General features: G+C 41.8%; 3 protein-coding genes across 10 annotated transcripts; 1 reads left to right on the forward strand and 2 right to left on the reverse strand.

Moving 5' to 3' along the window:
- Nucleotides 1–1,994: 1,994 nt before the first annotated feature.
- On the reverse strand, nt 1,995–11,306 carry PCNP (PEST proteolytic signal containing nuclear protein). The gene is made up of 5 exons (XM_005506659.4): nt 11,237–11,306; nt 7,397–7,617; nt 5,321–5,395; nt 4,905–4,960; nt 1,995–3,967 (listed from the first exon to the last, which is right to left on the reverse strand). Exons 1-5 carry the CDS (start codon nt 11,289–11,291, stop codon nt 3,838–3,840), a joined length of 537 nt encoding a protein of 178 aa, XP_005506716.1. The 5' UTR covers nt 11,292–11,306; the 3' UTR covers nt 1,995–3,837.
- Nucleotides 11,307–13,245: 1,939 nt separating this feature from the next.
- Nucleotides 13,246–17,350, reverse strand: TRMT10C (tRNA methyltransferase 10C, mitochondrial RNase P subunit). Of its 5 annotated transcripts, none has more exons than XM_065061715.1 (2): nt 17,211–17,350; nt 13,246–14,762 (listed from the first exon to the last, which is right to left on the reverse strand). In XM_065061715.1, the coding sequence occupies exon 2, from the start codon at nt 14,729–14,731 to the stop codon at nt 13,484–13,486; it is 1,248 nt and encodes a 415-aa protein (XP_064917787.1). In that variant the 5' UTR covers nt 14,732–14,762; nt 17,211–17,350; the 3' UTR covers nt 13,246–13,483. The 5 variants fall into 5 exon arrangements, with proteins under 5 accessions (XP_064917787.1, XP_064917778.1, XP_064917771.1 ...); XM_065061706.1 differs by having other exon boundaries at nt 17,103–17,233; XM_065061699.1 differs by having other exon boundaries at nt 17,071–17,215.
- Nucleotides 17,236–20,577, forward strand: TXNL4B (thioredoxin like 4B). Of its 4 annotated transcripts, none has more exons than XM_005506661.3 (4): nt 17,236–17,372; nt 17,714–17,879; nt 18,995–19,146; nt 19,592–20,577. In XM_005506661.3, the coding sequence occupies exons 2-4, from the start codon at nt 17,748–17,750 to the stop codon at nt 19,755–19,757; spliced, it is 450 nt and encodes a 149-aa protein (XP_005506718.2). In that variant the 5' UTR covers nt 17,236–17,372; nt 17,714–17,747; the 3' UTR covers nt 19,758–20,577. The 4 variants fall into 4 exon arrangements, with proteins under 4 accessions (XP_005506718.2, XP_064917859.1, XP_021148920.2 ...); XM_065061787.1 differs by having other exon boundaries at nt 17,264–17,447; XM_021293245.2 differs by having other exon boundaries at nt 17,332–17,569.
- Nucleotides 20,578–21,107: the final 530 nt, after the last annotated feature.

A 21,107-nucleotide genomic window follows, 5' to 3' on the forward strand; every position in this document is an offset into this window, starting at 1 on the left:
TAATTATGTTTTTATTATGACTTGCATTACCTTATATTAATATGCTTGTACTCCAAGGAAAACAAACATAGGCTCATGACATCAAGTTTCAGTGGAGCTCTTGCTACAAAACCAGAAACACTTCATTTGTGCATCTGTCTCATCAGGATATCCAATCCCAAGAACCAAATTTAAGAAGTAAGTCATGAGATTAGCAAAGCTTTCTAAGATCTCACTATATGCCACTGAATCAAAAAAAGTACATACTCGAACTGGTAGCTGTGACAGTCACTGCCACTCTTCCCCACTCTAACGGGTGGCCAGCATATATGTATCCATACTGCAAAAAGTGTGCACTGCAGAGTGTAAAGGTTTGCTTTGGTAACTAAATGTTGCTTGGAGTCCCACCACTCCAGGCTTTTAAATGACAGTTCATAAACAGAAATTTAACATGCTATATACAGAGTTCAACTCAGTTTGCCTCTTCAGGAGGCAGAAGCCACTGTCATCTCAAAAGGCGACTCTTCCTCCATGTCTCCTCAGAAAGCAAGCTTTGGGAAAGCCAGGCCCAGCTCCCCAAGCTCAGCGCAGTCGTGTGGGTTCTGACAAAGGGATGCTCTACACACCTGGCAGACACAGAGATCAAGCCCAACAGGCCTGAAGGCAGCCGTGGCTGCTGCTGTGGTGGTCGTTAGGATGTGACAGTTCGTTTTGTCAAAGTTGGCTGAGTACCGCAATTGGGTCATCTATGGCACAGGAGTAAGCCCATTAAATTAAAATAGCATCCATCAGTTTACCTTACAGACAGGCTGGTTGGATATTTCTTTCTTTTTGCTGATGAAATAGAGATTCTGAGAATCTGGACAGTGCACTTCTGATGCTTTTAGAGGGATTAAATTAGGTGTGTAAGCGGTTACAACCAGGACTGCCTGAAACACTGCCCCTAGTAGCTGACTGCGCTGGTTTGGGGGGCTTTTAAAAACTATTTTAATATAGTTAGTATTAGATGAATTTGGATCCATTCACAACCCAGCAGGCTCAAAAACAGCCTCACTGCAGGGTAGCATAGATTACTGGATAACTAAAATCTTCACCTAATGTCTTGAATGCTTTGCAAGCTGCTCAGGTGCTCAGTAAAGCTTTCCTGCTAAGCAAGCATAAGTCTTCAGAGATAAAACTGCACAAGTTACATGGACAGACATTTCAACCACTGATAGGTATACATACCTTGCTATACTAAGCAGCTAAAGGTCTCAGCATATCTCCTGGAAGCACTCAAGAGAGTTAAATCAGGTATTTTACCATGAGTTTTAGGATTCCTAAATATTCTTATAAAAATGACAACAAAAAACACACCCCCCACTCCCCTAGATTATTTGCACGTGAAGACCATGACATGACTATTTTAATAAAAAGCTAAACTTCAAAGTGAAGTTCTACGTAACATCTGCTGTGACATATCTTTTCAGATTAGTATCTGCCACTTGCAGGAAAGAACCAGACACCAGCAGACACCCTTGTAGCTACAAAATCATGCTTGTCAGGCACTCAGACCTGCAGGGATTTAGGCCATCCTGATCAATTTCCTCCTGTGAAACACTGAGAAGGAACAGAACTTATACATCAAGTAAAGCAGGATCTCTGCTCACCTTCAGCTGAGACCTAGAAGTTGCTGCAGTTTCTCTTAAGGTCTAGGATTACATTTATTGACCACGGGAGTAAGGAAGGTAAATATAACTTCTGCTCTCTCTCTTGTATGGAAGGTTATTTCCTAGGTTATTCTGGCCTAGCAGCTTCCTAAAGGATTCTGAAGTACCAGGAAATTCTGTTGAAATTCATGTCTCCTTCAGCCAAAGATGTGGAAGACATAATTGGTGGCAGGTTAACTAAAAAAGACCTCAAAATCATTCTCTTATTCGTACTCGAAGTTCCCTTCTGCTTTTTCCTAACACAAGTGACTGAGACAGTATCAAGTAACTACTAAGGAGCAAGATAAAATAGTTATTCACTATGAATTACCACTATCTAAAAGGCATTTATTTCAACAAACATAACCACGTGATAAAAATAAGTGAAAAGTAAATGCTTCATCTTGCCTTGCTGATTCCAGTAATGCCCAAATCAGTTTTGGAAGTCCCGAAAGTCAATTTTGAAAGTGTGTTTTGTTTTAAAATAAACCAAAGGTTTCTGCTATGGAAAAAAAAAATAATGTATATGTTTTTATGTTACGTTTATAACAAGGCTTTTAAAGAAAATAGTTACAGGTATTCAACTGCATCAGACTTCAAAAGAAAAAAGATTACACATACAATACAAAAATACAAAAAAAAATATTTTTTAGAACTTACAAACTCAAAAGTCTAAGTGGTCAGAGCTTTCCTGAAATCATAATAATAAAAAAAAATAGGCTTAAGATGCACTTTCCTTTCTGCACTTGCAGGTTCAACTTTAGCATAAAGAAAGGCTTTAAAGGGAGGATGAAAGCAATTAACATATTGAATTCCATGACTAGTTCCAGGATGCAATTAATTTAGTGGTCGACATTATCAGGTATTTGAGTTTATAAAGAACCTTATGTGTGCTTGGGGGGTGGGAAGGTGTTGTTGCTGGTGAGAACTTTCTGTATAACCAGTTCTGCTAGTAAAACGTTTTTAAAATATGCAATCTAAATTAGACTGAAATTTAGACAGTTGTTACTAGGTTTGAAATCCTACAGCACTGTTCTGCAGCATGAAAGCTAGGCAATTAAATTGACCAGACTAATGTCACTGTTGAAAATGCAAAATGTGGGCAGGTAGGAAAAGGTTTTATTTCTGAAGCTGGCACTTTTTAGAAGAGTTAGGACTGTAAATACAGCATTCTTCTTTAACCTGATAGTGTCCACTGAGTCATAGGCATCAAAGCATTTTTTTTAAATGGCAAGACAGGGAAAGTGCATCTGAGATTTTTCATACTTAAGCAGTGAGTTACTGATTTTTGGTGTGGCTTTTATTCCTTCTAGGCATAGTAAAGAAAAACATTCCAACCAAACGTGAAGCTTAACGTACATTAGCTTGTCTTTTTGGTGGTGGCTTTTGTGTACCACGAGGAAATGCTAACAAGCAATACTCAAGGCTAATGATTTAAGAGGAGCACAGTGAAAATACTGATTTACCTTTGCAGTGAATGTTCTTTACAGACTGTATCTAATATACAGACAAAGCCCATTTCCTTAGGATGAAACAGGCCACAGAGGGTTACACAACCTACATGAAGTTTTAAACAAAATTAGAGCTAAGTAACCAGAGCCACTCAGAGCAACATAATTCCTAGTTTGCAGAGACTTAACAAAAGGTGACTGCAGGGAGAAAAAAAACAAAACAAAACAAACAGGTTCCTACTATTTCCTGCGTAAGTTTATATTCAAATTAATAGTCCAGTAACACTTCTAGCACAAGACAATGCTCACTCTCTTTAGCAGTATTCCTAGGAGTCAACTGTTTCTCCTGTTATGAAGAGGGAGCCAGAAATAAGAATGCAAGAGCATTCAATGTTAAACTGATTAAAGAGACAGTAACCTTTTTTATCCACCCTAACTACTGACCAAAAAAAAAAATCTTAAAAAGGTACCACTCTAATTTCTTTATTATCTGTAACCTTTTGAAACTAATCACATGGAACTACAAAATTAGCAAACGCCTTGAAATCTGTATACAAAACATAAATTACCTCTAATTTCAAACTCAGTTATTAGTGTACCACTCAAAATCTTAAAAAAGTGGCTCCAAAGATAGGCATACCATTCTTAAAAAAGGAAACTGTTCCTTTAACATTATACCCTCCCCTCCCCCCAAACACCCAACTCTCAATCCACATCATTTAGTTATTTTCATGGTCATGGACATTTCCAAGATGAGATTTTATATTTCGTTCCCATAGCTTCTGGTTGTCAGAAAAACCATGCTTTCCTTTATTGAAGGAATTTGGTCCTGCTGAGGTTGGTGTATCCCTGTGAAAAGTAAAAACAAGATGAGTTGAAAAAGTCAGCTCAACTATAGCAGTTTGTGCAGTATGACCATGAATACATCAGTTTCAAGTCCAACCTCCCACCAGAAACTACCACAAATTTATTTCCATTATATCAGGAGTCCTCACTATCAGTAACTGTAATTTGGCCTCAGAACTGATCTCTCCGTAACACTCTCTGAGACGGGGCCTCAGAGAAGGTGGGAGTGGCAGTAACCACTGCCAGCTGCAAAGAATTCGTTGCAAGGCCTGTTGGGGATACAAATTTGCTACTGGAGAACAAAAAAAACACTGAACAGCAGTGAGCCTCCAGGGGACTGACTTTAAAAGCAGTCTATCATGATAAGCACCTTTAAATATATATATATGCTCAAAATTAATCCCTAATTTAAGGGAAGCCTCCTTTGAAAATGTCCCTATTTATTTTAGCATTGGCCCTGTACTGCAGAAGAATTATATATTTGTTTTAAAAGTAACCAAGCATTTATTCTTTGTCTCTCTGAATGAGATTATTCTCGTCTTTCCCTTGCACAGGAGTTTAAAATTCTGACCAGACTACCCTACTTCAGGCCAATTCGTATTTTTCTAGTTCTCCATTTTATAAAGTTTAGCAGCAAGCAAGAACTCCCACCTAATACCTTTCCCAAGAAGAAAACAAACTTCTATTTCATATAGAATCAATTTCCTCCTCAGAAAGAAGGCAAATAAGATCCAAAGTGCAAATGTAAATGTACTACTTTTAACCTACAGCTGAAACATTTGAAAGTATCAGTATTAAAAGTGTCTTGTTTCTGGAGAAACACTCCTGAACCGATTCTATCTTCCTGTATTTCTAAATCACCTGCAAGATCTGACCTGTGCTGGAGGAGATATTCTCATGCACCCACCCTTCTCCAAACCATAGCTAAATGCTGACTTACCTTCCAATGTTCTTCATGCGCATCTTGGCTTCTGGAGGCATTTCTTCTGGTTCGCTCTACAGAGAGAAAGGAGGTTAAAGTGTGGCTGGGTGCTATCTTTCAAACATTTCAAATGCCTGACAACATAAAATACAGACTACAGCCCTACAGGAAAGCAAACTATCAAGCTCAGAGAAAGCAAACACTAATTCAAATTATGTTGTGCATCTCAATTTCAGCCCAAAGTTATCAGCACCTTAATAATTTCTTGAACCAACACAGAGCTACAAAGCTGTACATTCTTAAATAGAAAGATGTTTCTGGGTTGAAAATCCATGACATTTATGTATAGAACTTTAAACGACCCTGTCTCTCTGCCTACCTCTAACTCACACCAATGGTACTTTAAATTGTGTTATCACTGGCTTATTACTCACATCTTCATCTTCATTGAAAGCTGCTGCTACGGAAAGGGTTTTTGGAGCAAGAGTTGGAACAGGCTCTTTAGGCTTCTGAAAAAAAACAAATGCATAAGTAAAGTAAGTCTTCTAACTCAAAAAAAGCTACCCTTGGTATTTTAAATATTTTCATAAAATGAAGTCACACATCTTCACTGAAAGGGGCAATGACGGGGAAAAGTCATTTTGTCTGAGTGAAGCAGATAAAGGTTTCTCTCTAAGGAAAAAGGAAAACGGCTGCTCATTTGTGCAAGATGCACTCTGTAAAGCAAGCCGAGCCCTCTCATATTACAATTCCCCACAAACAAGTCTTAACTTTCCAGCACACTGCAGGGTTATGCAGCCACTGGTGCATGACATGAACAATTGAAACAGAATCTGAATAAGTTGTGGTATTCAAAATTTTACTATGTCACTGTTTCCATTATTCTTCTGGAGTATTCTTATCCATCAACGCCAGGCAGATGAATATGTTTATTTTATTGTCTTTTAACAAGATAACAGCTTTCTGGCTTAAAACAATGCAACGCTTTTAAACTAGCATCAGCATGCATCACGCAGTCTGATTAATATGTGTCCTTTAAAAAGTATTATTTTGATTTCCAATAAATACCTTCCTCTATTTGAAGTGTAAGAAGCTATCAAAGTCGCAACTGTTACATGTAACACAGCAGAGATACCAAGATTAACTTCAACACCACTAAGAAAGTATTGAGTCATCAGTAACAGTTTGCTTCTACATTACTACCAATCACTTAAATCAATCATATAAAGTGCTTCCTCCATTTTGACTTTAATGGCGATTATTTCATATACACTCATGGTTTCAAATTTGATACTGCAGCAGAGCCCTTATGCAACTGTCTACAGCTATTCCTCACCAATACGGTATAATGTATAAATATTGTGCAATTTTTTAAAGCATCAGCTCCACAGGAACAGGTAAACATACTAAGGGAGTAAAAATGACTAAAAGGAAATAAGATAATTTCCAGCACTGTCCAATTTGGTGCACTGTCAGTCACCCACTAAATTCAGTGAGCCAGAAATCCTGAGCCAAATTTATTGCCACTGGAAATATCTTTCTACATGAGAAATCAGAGCTCACTAATGGCTCAGAAAAGGCAGCTTTGTCAATTTTTCCAAAGTCTGAGCTGACCTGATTGCATTTATACCCTAGAATGCTGTCAGCCCGCATCTCCCTCCCATCTCAAAATAAGAGACCACTCTCTTCATCTTTTGCAGTTCTCTAAAATGCTGGCATTGCAGCTGCAAGACTTTCACTATCACTGTTTGAATTTAATCCAGAAAAGGATTTTTAATATATCCATCACAGTGGTACGTGGGAGGTGTAAATTAACTGTATTAAATAGAGAGGCAGCATCTGGCTTGTCCTTGCCCAAGCCAGTAGAGGACTACTTTGGTAGTAAAGAGAAGCATCAGATTCACATCTGAACATGCACAAGGATATGTTGTACTGGACAATAAAGGGAATCAGAATTCTTAGAAACCTATGTAATGAAGCCTCATCTCATGCATACAGCATAAATTAATCGTGCTGACCTTGCAAAGAACAAGCAAAGTCATGGAAAATCAACTATACTTCCCCACGCTAAAATAAGATCTTTGGAGGGGAAGATGACCTATTAAGCCATCTAGGACAGTATTTGCATTCTTGTAGCTTTAAGCATCCAATGTGATAAAGCTCCCAGCACCCATTTCAAAGTAGCCTGAACAGTTTAACAAGTCTGCTTATTTCCCTCAGTAAATTGTTCCAGACTTATCAAATATCATTACCAAATTATTCTGTATGTTCACAGATCTACAGTTCATTTCAATCACATCTTACATCTGTGCGTCCCGAGACAAGCGACCCGGTATTAATCACCTTGAAGTACTTACACATACATGACTAGCTGGCCCTGCAATGCCTTCTCAAACTTTATCCAAGTTACCCCATGTAATTCAAGGCTTTCCAGCTACAAGGAAGCCTTCCCAAAGTACTTCCCCCTTTGCCTTACTTGCCCTAAAATTAAAAGCCCCCAGATGACTTACATTTGCTCCTAGTTTGATGGATATTGCAGATGCCTTCTTTGCTGTCTGACTGCCTATGGCAAATCCAAACTTGGACATTTTGGCAGGAGCAGGCTTTGCGTTGAAGTCTTCAGCTTCTTCATTAGCTGACCGTTTCTCTGCGCTGCGACTCGAACTTTCTCCTCCATTACTGGAAGAAACAGTCTTAGTTTTCACAGGTTTTTCTGCCTCTTCTTCAGGTCCTGGTGAAGTCGAAACAACTTACCAAGATGAGCTATTTTTACTGAGCAGATTGATGGGAGCAGCAACCTCAAAAAGCATTATACTTTGGATGCAATAGGTAAGGTGATTTTAGTGACAGCAGTTTCCACCAAGGTACATTTAGTGGACAGCAAAACACAAAGAGAAGAAGAAACTGCAAGCACTCCACTACTTGTAAAGAACTTCTTGTGTATGAGCCAGGAAAACAATCTTGAAGCATCATCTCTTTATTTAGTACGGAAGTCAAAGTTCATGTAGTAAATTAAATGTAGATGACTAAATCTTTTAAGGTTTTAAGTTGTCATAGATAAGCTCTCATAATTGGAATCCCAATTCCAAATCTAGAGTAGATAATCTAAGTTAAAATTAATTTTACTCAATTTCTACAAACATATGTCCATGCCAGTCTCTAGGCTTGTCTGGCACAACTCTAAAATCATGGAAGTGACTACAGTGAGGCCGGCTGTCTCAATCATGTTTCAAGTCATTGCTTGTCCACATCTCATCTGTAATAAATCTGCCCAGCTCTGCTTGAGGAAGGAACCAGCACTAGAAAAACATATATATAGATTTCACCTTTTCTGGTTTTGTATAAAGTCATGTAAAACATAGCAGCTGAACAATGATCCACAGAGAAAAAACACTCAAATCACATTTTCATTCCTATACGCTCAGCTTCTTCAGCTACACCAAGAGACAAAGGCATCCTTGGAAAACTCATACTGAACACAGTAAATGCTTCAGTAAAAATACATTTCTCTGCTGCTGCAATGAGCAAATCACTGCAGTAGCAGAAGGAAAACAAAACAAAACAAAACCAACAAACAACAACATCAACAAAAAAAAAACATGCATCGGGGAATGGCCAGGGAAGTGCCCATACTGGAGCTAGCACCAGTTCCTCATTATATCATAGTAGAGAACAGGACCCTCCATGCACAGCGAACTGAGACCAGCAGGGAAGAAAGCTCTTTGCACTGCTCTCTTTAACAGCAAAAAGCTATTAAGTCAGATAGAGCAATGGTAGAGAAGCTAGTCTGAACTGGGAGTCAACAATACTGTAGCTCTGAGAGGGGAAAAAAGGGGAAGCAAACATCAGGAGAAAGAAAATACAGGGACATCATCTATATATATATTTTTTTTCCTGCTATTTCACAAACCATAAGCAGCAGAACATACCCTTTCTACCCCACTTTCTAGCCATCAAGATAATAAGTGACTGGAACAAAAATGGATTTATTATGCACCTTCGGAAACATGGTAGATCACCCCCAACCCCCCACCCAAACCAAAACACACAAAAAACCCACACAAACACTTTCATCAGTTTCACTCTATTAAAAATGGTACTAATCCACACCACTAGAAATTTGACCCAGAAAATATAGATATAAAAGTGACAAACAAAGGAGGAAAGGGAAACAAGCAAAATTTACACAAGTGGCCTTGGGTACTGCTTGCTGTCTTAGCAGTTTCCCAAACAACAGTCTGCAAGGCTATGAGAAGCTCTTCACAGCTAGTCCATGAAATCATATTACACAGGCTATTCAATTTTAAGTCCAATCTAGGTACACTAGAGACTGTAAGGTGATTTGAGGGTAGGTAGAAGATTAATTTGCCTTCAAAGTGTTAAAACCATGGGCCTAAATGTCATCTTTTTTATAACATACAAAATCCACAGCAGCCTATATCTCAGGGAACACCGGAACAGTCCAGTTACCTAAGCTAATGCTAGCTTGAAGCTAATTACACTACAGCTAACTTCTTTCGACTGCAAATTCTAGAATATTGCTAGGCATGAGATGAGATGAATTCTAACACCATCTATCCACATCTGTTTTCTCACCAAAATATTAGACAGCTTCTCTCTCAAAATTAGCTCCTAGCATCACAGGACTCCAAATGTTACTTCTACTAGGCTACACTTAGGATGAACAGTAGACTGCTGAAAGAAATACGCTTAATTCCTGAAGGAGCTATAAAGGGTGTAGGACAATTGGGGTAGGTATGAACCAAGATGTTGTGGTGTTCTGTTTCTGCAGGAAACAGTTAGAAACGCAGACATATATTATCCATTAAACAGGTCTCTCCCATCTCCCATGCCAATGCATACCCATTTTTCAAGACATTAAGGCTTCTTTATTATTTCCTAGCAATGTCAAGGAGGTCACACTTCACCTACGCAAAACACCAGTACTATTTTGAAAACTAGCCTGACCAGGGTGCTTTTCATGAATCACAGTACCAAAAAGCTGCCCTATTTCACAGATTAGTTTTTCTCTTGAGTATGAATAAGGATTATTTAAGTGGATAACTTCCACTATCTAGGTGGTTTAAGTAACAATACTGACAGCACTAGTTGCACAGCACTTCAGGATCTCTTGCCCTTGGGAGTGCAACCATTGGTGGTGGTGGGAACAAACCATTCACAACTAAGTTAACTTCAAGGTAAACCCCACTGATCTTGGCAAAAGCTGAACACCCTAAATTGTTCTCAAAAATCATCAGGGAGTAATTATCCTTTCTTAGGGCAAATCATTAAGATCATGTTCCAGCACATCAAACAGTACAGAAGACAGCATGGATACCTGATATACTGATGCTGTCCAGTTACAGTATTACTGGTACAAAATAAAAACCAAACAGACAAAAAACCAACAACACACACACACAAAAAAACCTCCAATGCCCCAAACCAACCAACCAAAAAAGAAAACCAGCCAAAAACCAGAGAACTAAGAATCAAGGAACTACCTAAAATCAAGTCCACAGGCAACTGTTCATATTTTAGTGATTAATCAGAAATAATATTCACTACTGAGTCTATCCTAATTGGTTTACAAGTGTGATTTAACCTTTCAACAGATCAAAAAAAAAAATAAAAAAAAATGGAAGCTTCATCTTTGCAAAGGCACTGTCTTCTCAATTTTAAGTCAGAGAAAGAAAGAAGTAATGAAATATACAATTAAAAACTTTAGAAGAACTGATAATAAGTAGTATAGAATACGACAGGGATGTCCAGTCATAATATAAACAAGATAAAACCAAACAGAAAACTTGCAGATTGCTGCCAAGCAAAAAACCCAGGATGCTTAAAACAGGAGATAAGGAACACTCACTGTACCCATTTTAAAAAGGTACCATAGCTGCTAACAGCTAGTCTTTACGGCGTTGTCTTCATCCTTACCAGAAGCAACAGTCAACAGTCAAATTTCTCTCAATACACGGCAAAAGTATTCCGTGTATATATATATATATATATATATATATATATATATATTTTTTTTTTTTTTTAGAGAGAGAGTGAACGCATTCAGGTGGACAAGGAAAAGCTGTTAATTTTCTTAAAAAAGAAAACTCCTGTAAGGATGAGGCTAAGGCTCAGGCGTGAGAACAGCGGGCCTAGACCTCGGCCTCTCCTCCAGCGCAGCCCGCCCAGGCCCGGGCCGCCCCCTCTCCCTGCAGGGCCGGCCACAGCCCAGCTCAGGCCTGCCCGGCCGGGGACACCACTCCTGGACCCCCCCACACCCTCCCCCGGGAGACCAGCCCAGGCCCCCTGCCCACCCCGCAGCTACGCGGCGAGAGGCGCTACATGTTCACCTCCTCCGGGCTGCGGCCGCTTCGCCTTCTTCCCCTCAGCTCTGCCGTCCGCCATCTTCCCCCGCCTCCACCTCCCGCGCCGCGCATGCGCGTCGCCCCACCGCGGCGCTTCCCTCCCTTGGCCCTCCCCCCGACCATAGAGAAAGCGCGGGCGGAGGCTAGAGCGGCCACGCCTTCCACACGGCGCAGCGCGAATGACGCGGGTAGGCCCTTAAGGGCGAGTGGTGCGACGCGGAGAACTTTCCGCGGGGTTGGGGGCTGGGGGCTCAACGTTACCCCCCCGCCCCTCAGACGTTTCACGCAGAAGCCCCGCGTCACTGGTGCTCAGGTGAACTGCGTCCGCAGGCAGCGCTGGGAGCTGTCGTGCTCGCTGGCGCCGCTCGTGGTTTACAGAATCAGAGTAATTTCAGTTGGAAGAGGTGCTCAAGATCATCGAGTATTTATATGTATATATAGCCTAACTGGCACTAAACCATGTCCCTAAGAACCTCGTCTCTGCGTCTTTTAAACACCTCCAAGGATGGCCACCCCACTACTTCCCTAGGCAGCCTCTTCCAATGCCTGACAGACCTTTCTGTGAAGAAATGTTTCCTAATATCCAATCTGAACATCCCCTGGCACAACTTGGGGCCATTTCCTCTTGACCTATCACTTGCTACTTGGGAGAAGAGACCAACACCCTCCATGCTACAACCTCCTGTCAGGTAGTTGCAGACAGCGATATCTCCCCTCAGCTCCTTTTCTCCACAATAAACAGCCCCAGTTCCCTCAGCCGCTCCTCATATGACTTGGGCTTTGATGTTTCACCAACCTGAGCTCAAGCGAGCAACTATGTCATTTTTTTTTCCCCTCCCCAAAGCAAAAGCCAGTTCCCAGATCAGAAGACGCCATTTTTATGGAGAAACAGCAAATAACAGGAGGCACAGCTCCACGTTGTCTCCACATAAGGAAAAAAGAGGGGCTGTTTGAGCATGGCAGCCACACCCTCCCCACAGCCAGCCCTTGCAGCCGAGGGCTCAACATGACACCAGGAGGCTGCCCTCCACACGCCGGGGTGAAGCTCTGCGTGCTGTCCACCCTCACCCAGCCCAGCGGGTCTTTCTCCAAAGCAGGGAGGGGTTCTCCACACCTGGAGGCCCACACACTTCCCAGGCGGTGAAGAGCAGGGCTGGAGTAGCGCATCCTCTGCCTTCCAACCCCTCCTCACAACAGGGAACAGATCATCACTAACCCCAAGTACATTTGGAGCCTGCTCTTCAAAATTACATTCCCCACTCAATAGTTTTTGGATTTTCAGGACAAAACCCACCATCTGCCATCAGTGACTTTAAGCATCAGGGCAGCCAACTAGACTAAATTGAAAAGATTTAAGTGCCTGTAAAGACACCAAGAAATCCCTCCTCCTCCTCCTGCAGACAGCAGTAAGAACTGTACTAAACAACACAGCCATTGTAGCTCTACAGTGTGAACACAGGATTTCACAGAGAGCACAATCAATATATTTTCAGCAGCAAGAAACATTACAGGGCTCTCTGCTCCTCTAACTATTGACCAATAGGACTGTACATCACCTTAAAAGTTTCAGCACTTTGGAAAATCTATGTTACATGGACTGAAAACACAGGCATTCTGTCTTGCATAGAAGTGCATAAGGTATTTTTTTGTCAGAGTCAAGAAAATTTGGATTATTCCTTCCAAACAGGCACTTGATTCATGCCAGATAGAACACCCGGAAACAAATCATGCAATTCCCCAAATTCATGCTGGGCTTTAACCATTTGTTTTTAGTTCAACTATCAAAAGTCAATTCATCTACACACCAAAAGAGGATTCAGGAAGTCATGGGGAAATGTCTATTCTGCTGCTTCTTAGCTAAACTTTTAGAGTAAGAATGTGGATGCCTTTCACCTCCAAACTCAAACCACTGAGGTATTCTCTTAAGAACCACCTCTGCTTTCAGTTATAGTCAACATTGTCCCAGCACGATTCAACTGAACAGACTGATATTCTTTGTGCAGAGTAGTTTTTTAGAAGCAATTATCTCATTTCTCGTACAGAATTTCGATAATGTCTGAATAAACACAAACAGTTGGAATACTAAGGTGTTAAAAAAAAATCCCTAACAATGGTCAAAATTAACCAACAAAGTCATGTTTAAAGAGCTCAATACAGTTCCAAGAGTCCCAAAAAACTGGAGCATTCAAGAGCACAGTTTGTTCATAATAAATCATTCTCTTCTCCATCACTCTACTTTTGCGTTAACTTCTTTGAGTAGTTCTTGGCAAATTGCTTCCCTACTTCTTCCTGCCTCTTTCCAAGTTTAAGTGTGTTGATCAAGTTTAAAGTTTTTTTCAGTTCATGCACCGGCTTGCTTACGAATCCACAATATTTCCTTTTTGGAACAAATTCCAGAGCCTTCTTCCAGTCTCCAGTATCTTTCAGGGTTAATAAAATATGCATCATTTGATCCAGTGTGAGATTTTTGGCACCAGTATTCCAAAGCAAGTACTTCTCCAATGGAAGGGCCGCAGTCTCCAGCCCCAATCGCTTTGCCCGTGCTAAAGAGACTCCTGTTTTTATGCTCTTGTCAACCATTGACCCAATAATATAGATTTTATCATGATCGAATGTTTTCATTACTTTGGGAGAATCAGCAGTCAGATAAATCAGCTTCTCCTTTGGAAAGATTTCTGTGTAGCACTGTTCTGTTACAGTGACAAGCAATTTGTCCCATGCCTTGCTATAATGCCTGATGAATTCCCTATGATAGAGGCTGTCATCTTTCAAGTTACAGAAGTGGATGTGGAAGGGATCTGCAGATTTTCGATTGCAGCCTTCACTGAACACTATCTGTCTCACGGTGTTTGCAACTTCTCGGATGGACATATCTTTTTCATAAGACATGTCAAATACTAGAGGTTGGCCAAAGACCATAGACTGAGCAACCCTCCAACTGTATGCTCTGTCCATACCGTTGGCCCACAAACACATGAATGAATTCCTTTTGGTCTCGTTAGGTTTTGAACCTTGCTCTTGTGTTTTCAGCCTCCTTTCCCTTTTCTCCTCCATCTTTCTTATCTCATTTTTCTTGTGGAGTTCTTTGAGATGCAAATATTTTAAATACTTCTTTTTTGCTGACTTGGAAGGACATTCCATAAAGGTTTTTAACTGTTCTTCACTGATACTTTCTGGAACCAATCTGCCAGCTAGTCTCCACATCTCCAAAATCTCACGTGCAGCAGTCAAAGTGGAAAGCTCCTTATGCTCAGAGACCATCTCACTGACTTCTTCTTGCAACCCAGACTTCATTACCTTCTTCCACGCATCTAAATCTAGTTTTTCTGTGGGATTGCATGAATTGTCCTGCTTCAGGCAAGGTGATAAACTCAATGTTCTAGTGAGTAGAAAGAAATCCTTTTTCATCCCATGTTGTGCAGCAAATGGAAGGACAGAACTTTTTACAATTTTTTTCAGAAGCATATTAGCAGACTGCATACTTAGACACGTGCCGTGTTCAAACACTTATCTGCAAAATACCAATAAGAGGGAAAAACAACAACTTGTCAGAAATCATAAAGAAAACACACAGAGATTTTCACCTTTAGTAACACAGACTGACAATAACTTACTTATTGGAGAATATTACAAATTCCTGCTTCCACTATTTTCTACTGTTTTCTAAATAAAACAGTGTATGTGGCACTGCTGTGAATACACATAGTTAGCTCTGCTGCTTAAAACTTCTACACTCACTGCAATTAAAAATGTGGTCAAACATCCTTCAAGTGTTTTCTGAGATCTACGTAAATTAGAATCATAGAATAGTTTGGGTTGGAAGGGACCTTCAAAGGTGCTAAAAAGTCTGTCCCCATCCTTTTTATAGGTCCCTTGTAAGTACTGAAAGGCCACGAATAAGGTCTCCCCAGAGCCTTCTCTTCTCCAGGCTGAACCACCCCAGTTCTCTCAGCCTGTCCTCATAGGAGAGGTGTTCCAGCCCTCTGATCATGACAAGTAAGAACCTTCACAGTCAAAGCAAGCAAAATGCTGCATGGAGTCCAAAAATATTTTTATCCACATCCAGAGGTGCCTGCCTAATTTACCCATACTGTGAAAATGGAAAAGATGCTTCATCTTGTAACATCATCTGAACAACTCTGTATCACATTTTTGCTCTTACCATTGTATTTTGGGAAAGCTCCATTTGTACACTTCAGTACTATAGTTTTCCCACTTCTATGCCCTTCCACATTGCAGGTCAGTGGAGCTGCTGAAACTATCAATGGTATAGTTTTGCTAAGCCAACACTACGGCCTTTGAAGGCACTCTAATGTTCCCTGAGCCCCTAGTTTCTGGCTCTCTCAGCAGTTTGAGCATTCACATGGCTGCTTCATGAGCAAAATCAGAGCACTGATCTTAGGGACAGCGAACCAGGAGGTGGAGAAAGAAAAAAAAGCTACTTGTCATCCCACCCAAATGAATTTCCATGCTCAATTCACTGGACACCTCCTAGAAAGAGGAGGCGGAAGAAGAAAACAACTAGTATAGGAAGAGACCATCTTTTTTCTTTTTGCTAAATTTCCTGTAAAGTTGATGTTGGCACATAAACCTGAGGATGTGAAACACACAGTCCCATTAATTTAATACACACTTGCATTTAAAAGGTCTGCAGAAAGAAAACCACCAAAGAATGCCTAAAATTTTCCTTGTCCTATGCACACTTACTTAAGCAAAATCAGTGCCATTTCAATGTTTGAGAAAACATGATTTAGCCAAAATGTAAAAATTAGCTCCAAATCTTGAAAGCAAAATTCATAATCTCCCTAATAACTTACCATCTCAAAACAATTTGATATAGAGAAGAACAAGTTAAACCTAATTTTAGTGTTGTGTATATATATAAGTATATATACACACATTCACAAGCTCAGATGGAGATTCACAGAAAGAGCAGTATATTATTAGGAAACATTATATGAACTGGCATACATTTTATGATACTGTAATTACATTCTATGAACTTGGAGAAATCAAGTGATCAGTCCCTCAATTAACTTATGTTATTGTAGCTCCAATTAAGTCAATAGTGGAAAGGCAGATTTACACAACCTGAACACTTGATGACAGCTTTTGATAAAAGCCAAGTTGCCTTTCCGTGTCCAACATGCCATGTTACTACTGCAAGAATTGCTCTAAATGTCTTTGAAGAACCTAGATTTGTAGGACTGATTAATGTTTGGGGTTTTGTTTGTTTGTTTTTAGCAGGACTTCACCGTAATCCCAGGCACAGAAAGCACTTCACTGTTATTTCAGAGACAGAATAATTCGTCTGCTTTCCCCAGCACAGATGCCCACGCGTGGCTGTCCGCAGGCCTGGCCACAGTAAAGCCGTGGGCTGAAAGGCCTTCTGGACAGCAGACCAGAGCAGGGTGAACAGCGACGCGGCTGTTGCCGGGAGGGCGGCACTACCGGCTCCTTAACGACTTTTAAACCAGCCCACAACTGAACCCAACCTCGTTAACACCTCAAGGCCCCGCGCTGTGCCCCACAGCCCTCCCGGGGACACCGGCACGGCCTGCCCACCCAGACTGCGGCGCGGCCTTTCGGGGCACCGCGCCGCAGGCCCGACCCGCGCCCGCCGAGGAAAGCCGGTTTGTGCGGCACGGCGGGGAGGCGAGAGGGCGCTCCCAAGGTCACCTGGAACCACCGGCGGGACGAGGAGAGGAGCGTGACGGGGACCTCCGGCGCCCCGGGTGAATCTCTCGCCGGTGCCCCCGGTGGCGGAAAGCACGAGGCGGGAGAGGCCTCCCCCTCCAGCAATTGCAACCGCAACTTGCCCGAGCTCCGGCCGCGCTCCAGCCCGCCTGACCTCCGTCTCGTCCCACCAGGGAAGGGAGCAGCCGCACGCCTCGCGGCGGCACACGCAACTAACGGCCACCCTGTAGCGGCACCAACGTCGCCGCCATCCCCGCTTCACCTCAGCGAGCAGCCTGCGCATGCGCAGGGAGGGGCCGATCCGCGGGCCTTCTTGTCCGGGTGCGCCGCCGCGTACGTTGGCTGTCGCCTCAGGGTTCCGCGGCTGTATGGCGGAGGTTCCGGCGCTGTTTCCTCCCTTCACAGCAGGGCTCCGTGGGCTACGGTGATTCCCCGGGCCGGCGGGGCGGTCTGCACCGGGGCCCTGCGGGGAGGCTCCGTGCCCTGAAGGAGGCTGCCGGTGAGGTCCTGCCGCTGCCCCTGTGGGGAGCGAGGCTCTGCCGGCTGGGGGCCGTTAGTGGTGGCGCAGGCGGTGGCACCTGGGCCCTGCCGCCCCGCTGGGCCGGCGCTGGAGCCCGAGAGGTTTGTCAGGCGCTGTGCTGGTCGGTCATTTCTTTTTCTCCAAAAAAAGAAAAAAAGAAAAAAAATTATATTATTTTTGACAGAGGTTGTCTTTTTGTTGTTGTTTGGTTATGTTTGTTTCTTGTTTTGTTTTCTAACCATCAGGTAGGGATATTAGTGGAAGCCGTGGTCTGCCGGGATGAGTTTTCTGCTGCCCCAACTGACCTGTAAGAGGGAAGTGGATCAGGCAATAAAAAGCGTGGCCGAGAAGGTTTTGGTTCTCCGGTTTGGAAGAGATAATGATGCTGTTTGTCTGCAGCTTGATGATATTGTAAGAGCAATTTATTTTTTTTTTTTAATAAAGTCTGCTAGTATATGTGTTGCATACAAGAGAATATAATTTGTTTTGCTTGGATAATCATGTTTCACATAAAAATTTTGATGACCATGAATTGTAAAAAGAAATAATATAGGGTATTTTAAAAAGATGGACCCAGTTTCAGAGATATAGTGATTTGGGCGCAGAGTGGCTGGAGAGCAGTCAGACAGAAAGGGACCTGGGGGTACTAATTGACAGGAAGCTCAACACGAGCCATCAGTGTGCCCAGGTGGCCAAGAAGGCCAACGGTATCCTGTCCTGTATCAAAAATAGCGTGGTCAGCAGGACAAGGGAAGTGATCCTTCCCCTGTACTCTGCATTGGTGAGGCCACACCTGGAGTATTGTGTTCAGTTCTGGGCCCCTCAGTTCAGGAAAGACATTGAAGTGCTGGAGCGGGTCCAGAGAAGAGCAACACGACTGGTGAAGGGACTTGAACATAAGACCTATGAGGAGAGGCTGAGGGAGCTGGGGTTGTTTAGTCTAGAGAAGAGGAGGCTTAGAGGTGACCTCATCACTCTCTATAACTACCTGAAGGGAAGTTATAGCCAGGTGGGGATTGGTCTCTTCTCCCAGGCAGTTAGCAATAGGACAAGGGGGCATGGGCTTAAACTCTGCCAGGGGAAATTTAGGCTGGATATTAGAAAGAAATTCTTTACAGAGAGAGTGATCAGGCATTGGAATGGCCTGCCCAGGGAGGTAGTGGACTCGCCGTCCCTGGAGGTTTTTAAACTGAGATTGGACATGGCACTTAGTGCCATGATCTAGTAAATGGACTAGAGTTGGACCAAGGGTGGTACTCGATGATCTCTGAGGTCTTTTCCAACCCAGTCGATTCTGTGATTCTGTGAAAATTGACCCCATCATTTTGGAATACCCTGTACTATAGTCATAAAATGGTTTGAAAATTAAGCAAATGTTTATATTTTTTTAGTAGGTGTACAAAGTGATGCGATATTCTAGCTCTGCTTGAACTGATAAGACATAAGGGGAATGTGCTTTATAAAGCTTGCCACCCTTTTTTCCTCTTGTGTCTCAATCCATTTGTCATCCATCTTCCTCTTTTCAGCTTGCAAAGACAGCTCATGACCTAAGTAAAATGGCAGTAATTTACCTGGTGGATGTGAGCAAGGTTCCAGTGTACACCCAGTATTTTGATATCAGTTATATTCCATCTACTGTATTTTTCTTCAATGGACAACACATGAAGGTTGATTATGGGTATGTCATCCTACTTGGCATTATCTGTTATGTCTGTAAGAATTATCAGTCTTTTCTCTATGTTACCATGCCTGGGGAAGGTAATGTTTGAAAATTATAAAGTTATTACTAGTATCTACATTGAGAATGCTGTAGGAACGCAGAAGGACAAAATAAGAAGTATTTTGACATACGCTCTGATGCAATAAGTAGGTGTCAGCTGTGAAACATGCCTGACTACAAAAAATAGTACTGTTAAAGTCTTAGATGTGATACTGTGCCTTTTTGGACTTTGGAGGTCCAGTATACTCCTGACCTGGTTATGCTATTACCAGTGCAGTTCATTCTTTCAGAATGACTAAATCAGAACCCCTGATTTCATTATACATCTTTTCTTGTCTTCAAGTGTTTTCACCTGGAACACTTTAACCTCACAATTCTACCTTTATCTTATGCTTATATTTAGGTCTCCAGATCATACCAAATTTGTAGGAAGCTTCAAAACAAAGCAAGACTTTATAGATCTGATTGAAGTGATTTACCGTGGAGCAATGCGTGGAAAGCTGATTGTGACAAGTCCTATTGACCCTAAGAACATTCCTAAATATGACCTTCTCTACCAAGGAATTTAATGGCTTGATCTGAGATAAAGAATTACAGAAATGGCTGATGTTCTAGATCCCTCTTTTTCTCCAAGTATTTTTAGCCACCTCTGACAGTGTGGGACAGTTTGAATGTTTATGTTGAAGGATCATATTGATCTTCTGAAGACAGACATTCTGTCACCTTGTACTTCTCTCATAAATAAAGCTGCATGTTCATGTGTAAAATCCATACAAGTGACTATTCTTGGAGTTGCGTGCTGACCAGCACCTAAAAAACAGGCAGGGTGCATGCACCCTCAATGACAGCATCTCCAGCGCAACTTTACTAAGCAAGCTAAAGCACTGGATAGTCTATTGTCTGTTCAGTACCATTTTTAATCAGATTTAATAACAGTAAACCTATATTTAAAAGGTATCCTTGCTCTCAAGAGCGTTCAATTAACTGTGCCTTTCCAACAGAACTTTACACATTTACCAGTTACTGTACAACAGGACAGAAGCTTTTTCAAACAGTATTAGAGAGAACTGCAATCAAATGGATAAAAACACAAAAAGAAGTTTTTTCTTTTTTTCTTCCTCTGGCACCCAGTATTACTATTCAACTATTTTTTTGACTGAGATGGGAACTGAAGGTGTAGGACAAGATTTTGTCATCCTTCAAAGCTCTTTTGCAGCCACCGAGCACATTCAATTCCGAGAGGATTAAACAGGAAATTCATTATAACTGTTTTGTTTATATTTGCTTTAAAGGTTATTTGTAAATTGTGTAATTTGCAAACCTTGAGTATGGATATTTAAAAACTCTCTATTCCCCACCTCTGTCTAAAATTAAACATCTGAAAGAAAATAGAAATGTCATTCTTTTGCATCAGTTGAATAATTGCAGGTTGCTGGAATATTGTATTTCTATAGCAGCTCATGCCCAGTAATATCACTGTTTTTACCTGGCTTTAAAACATAAATTACTTCAGCTCACTGTATCATGTTTGGGCACACCATCTCTGACTGGAGGGAAGGTAGCAGTATGTAGCCCCTGAAGTATCATTCATCTTAACAGTAAATGCTTCACAGTATCACAGTCACAGTATCACAGTATGTTTGGGATTGGAAGGGACCTCAAAAGATCATCTAGTCCAATCCCCCTGCTGGAGCAGGAACACCTAAGTGAGGTCGCACAGGAACATGTCCAGGTGGGTTTTGAATGTCTCCAGAGAAGGAGACTCCACAACCCCCCTGGGCAGCCTGTTCCAGTGCTCTGGCACCCTCACTGAGAAGAAGTTTTTTCTCAAATTTAAGCGGAACCTCTTGTGTTCCAGCTTGATCCCATTACCCCTTGTCCTATCATTGTTTGCCACCGAGAAGAGCCTGGCTCCATCC

This window comes from Columba livia, chromosome 1 (genome assembly GCF_036013475.1).
Source record: "Columba livia isolate bColLiv1 breed racing homer chromosome 1, bColLiv1.pat.W.v2, whole genome shotgun sequence".
Classification (NCBI taxonomy): Eukaryota; Metazoa; Chordata; class Aves; order Columbiformes; family Columbidae; genus Columba; species Columba livia.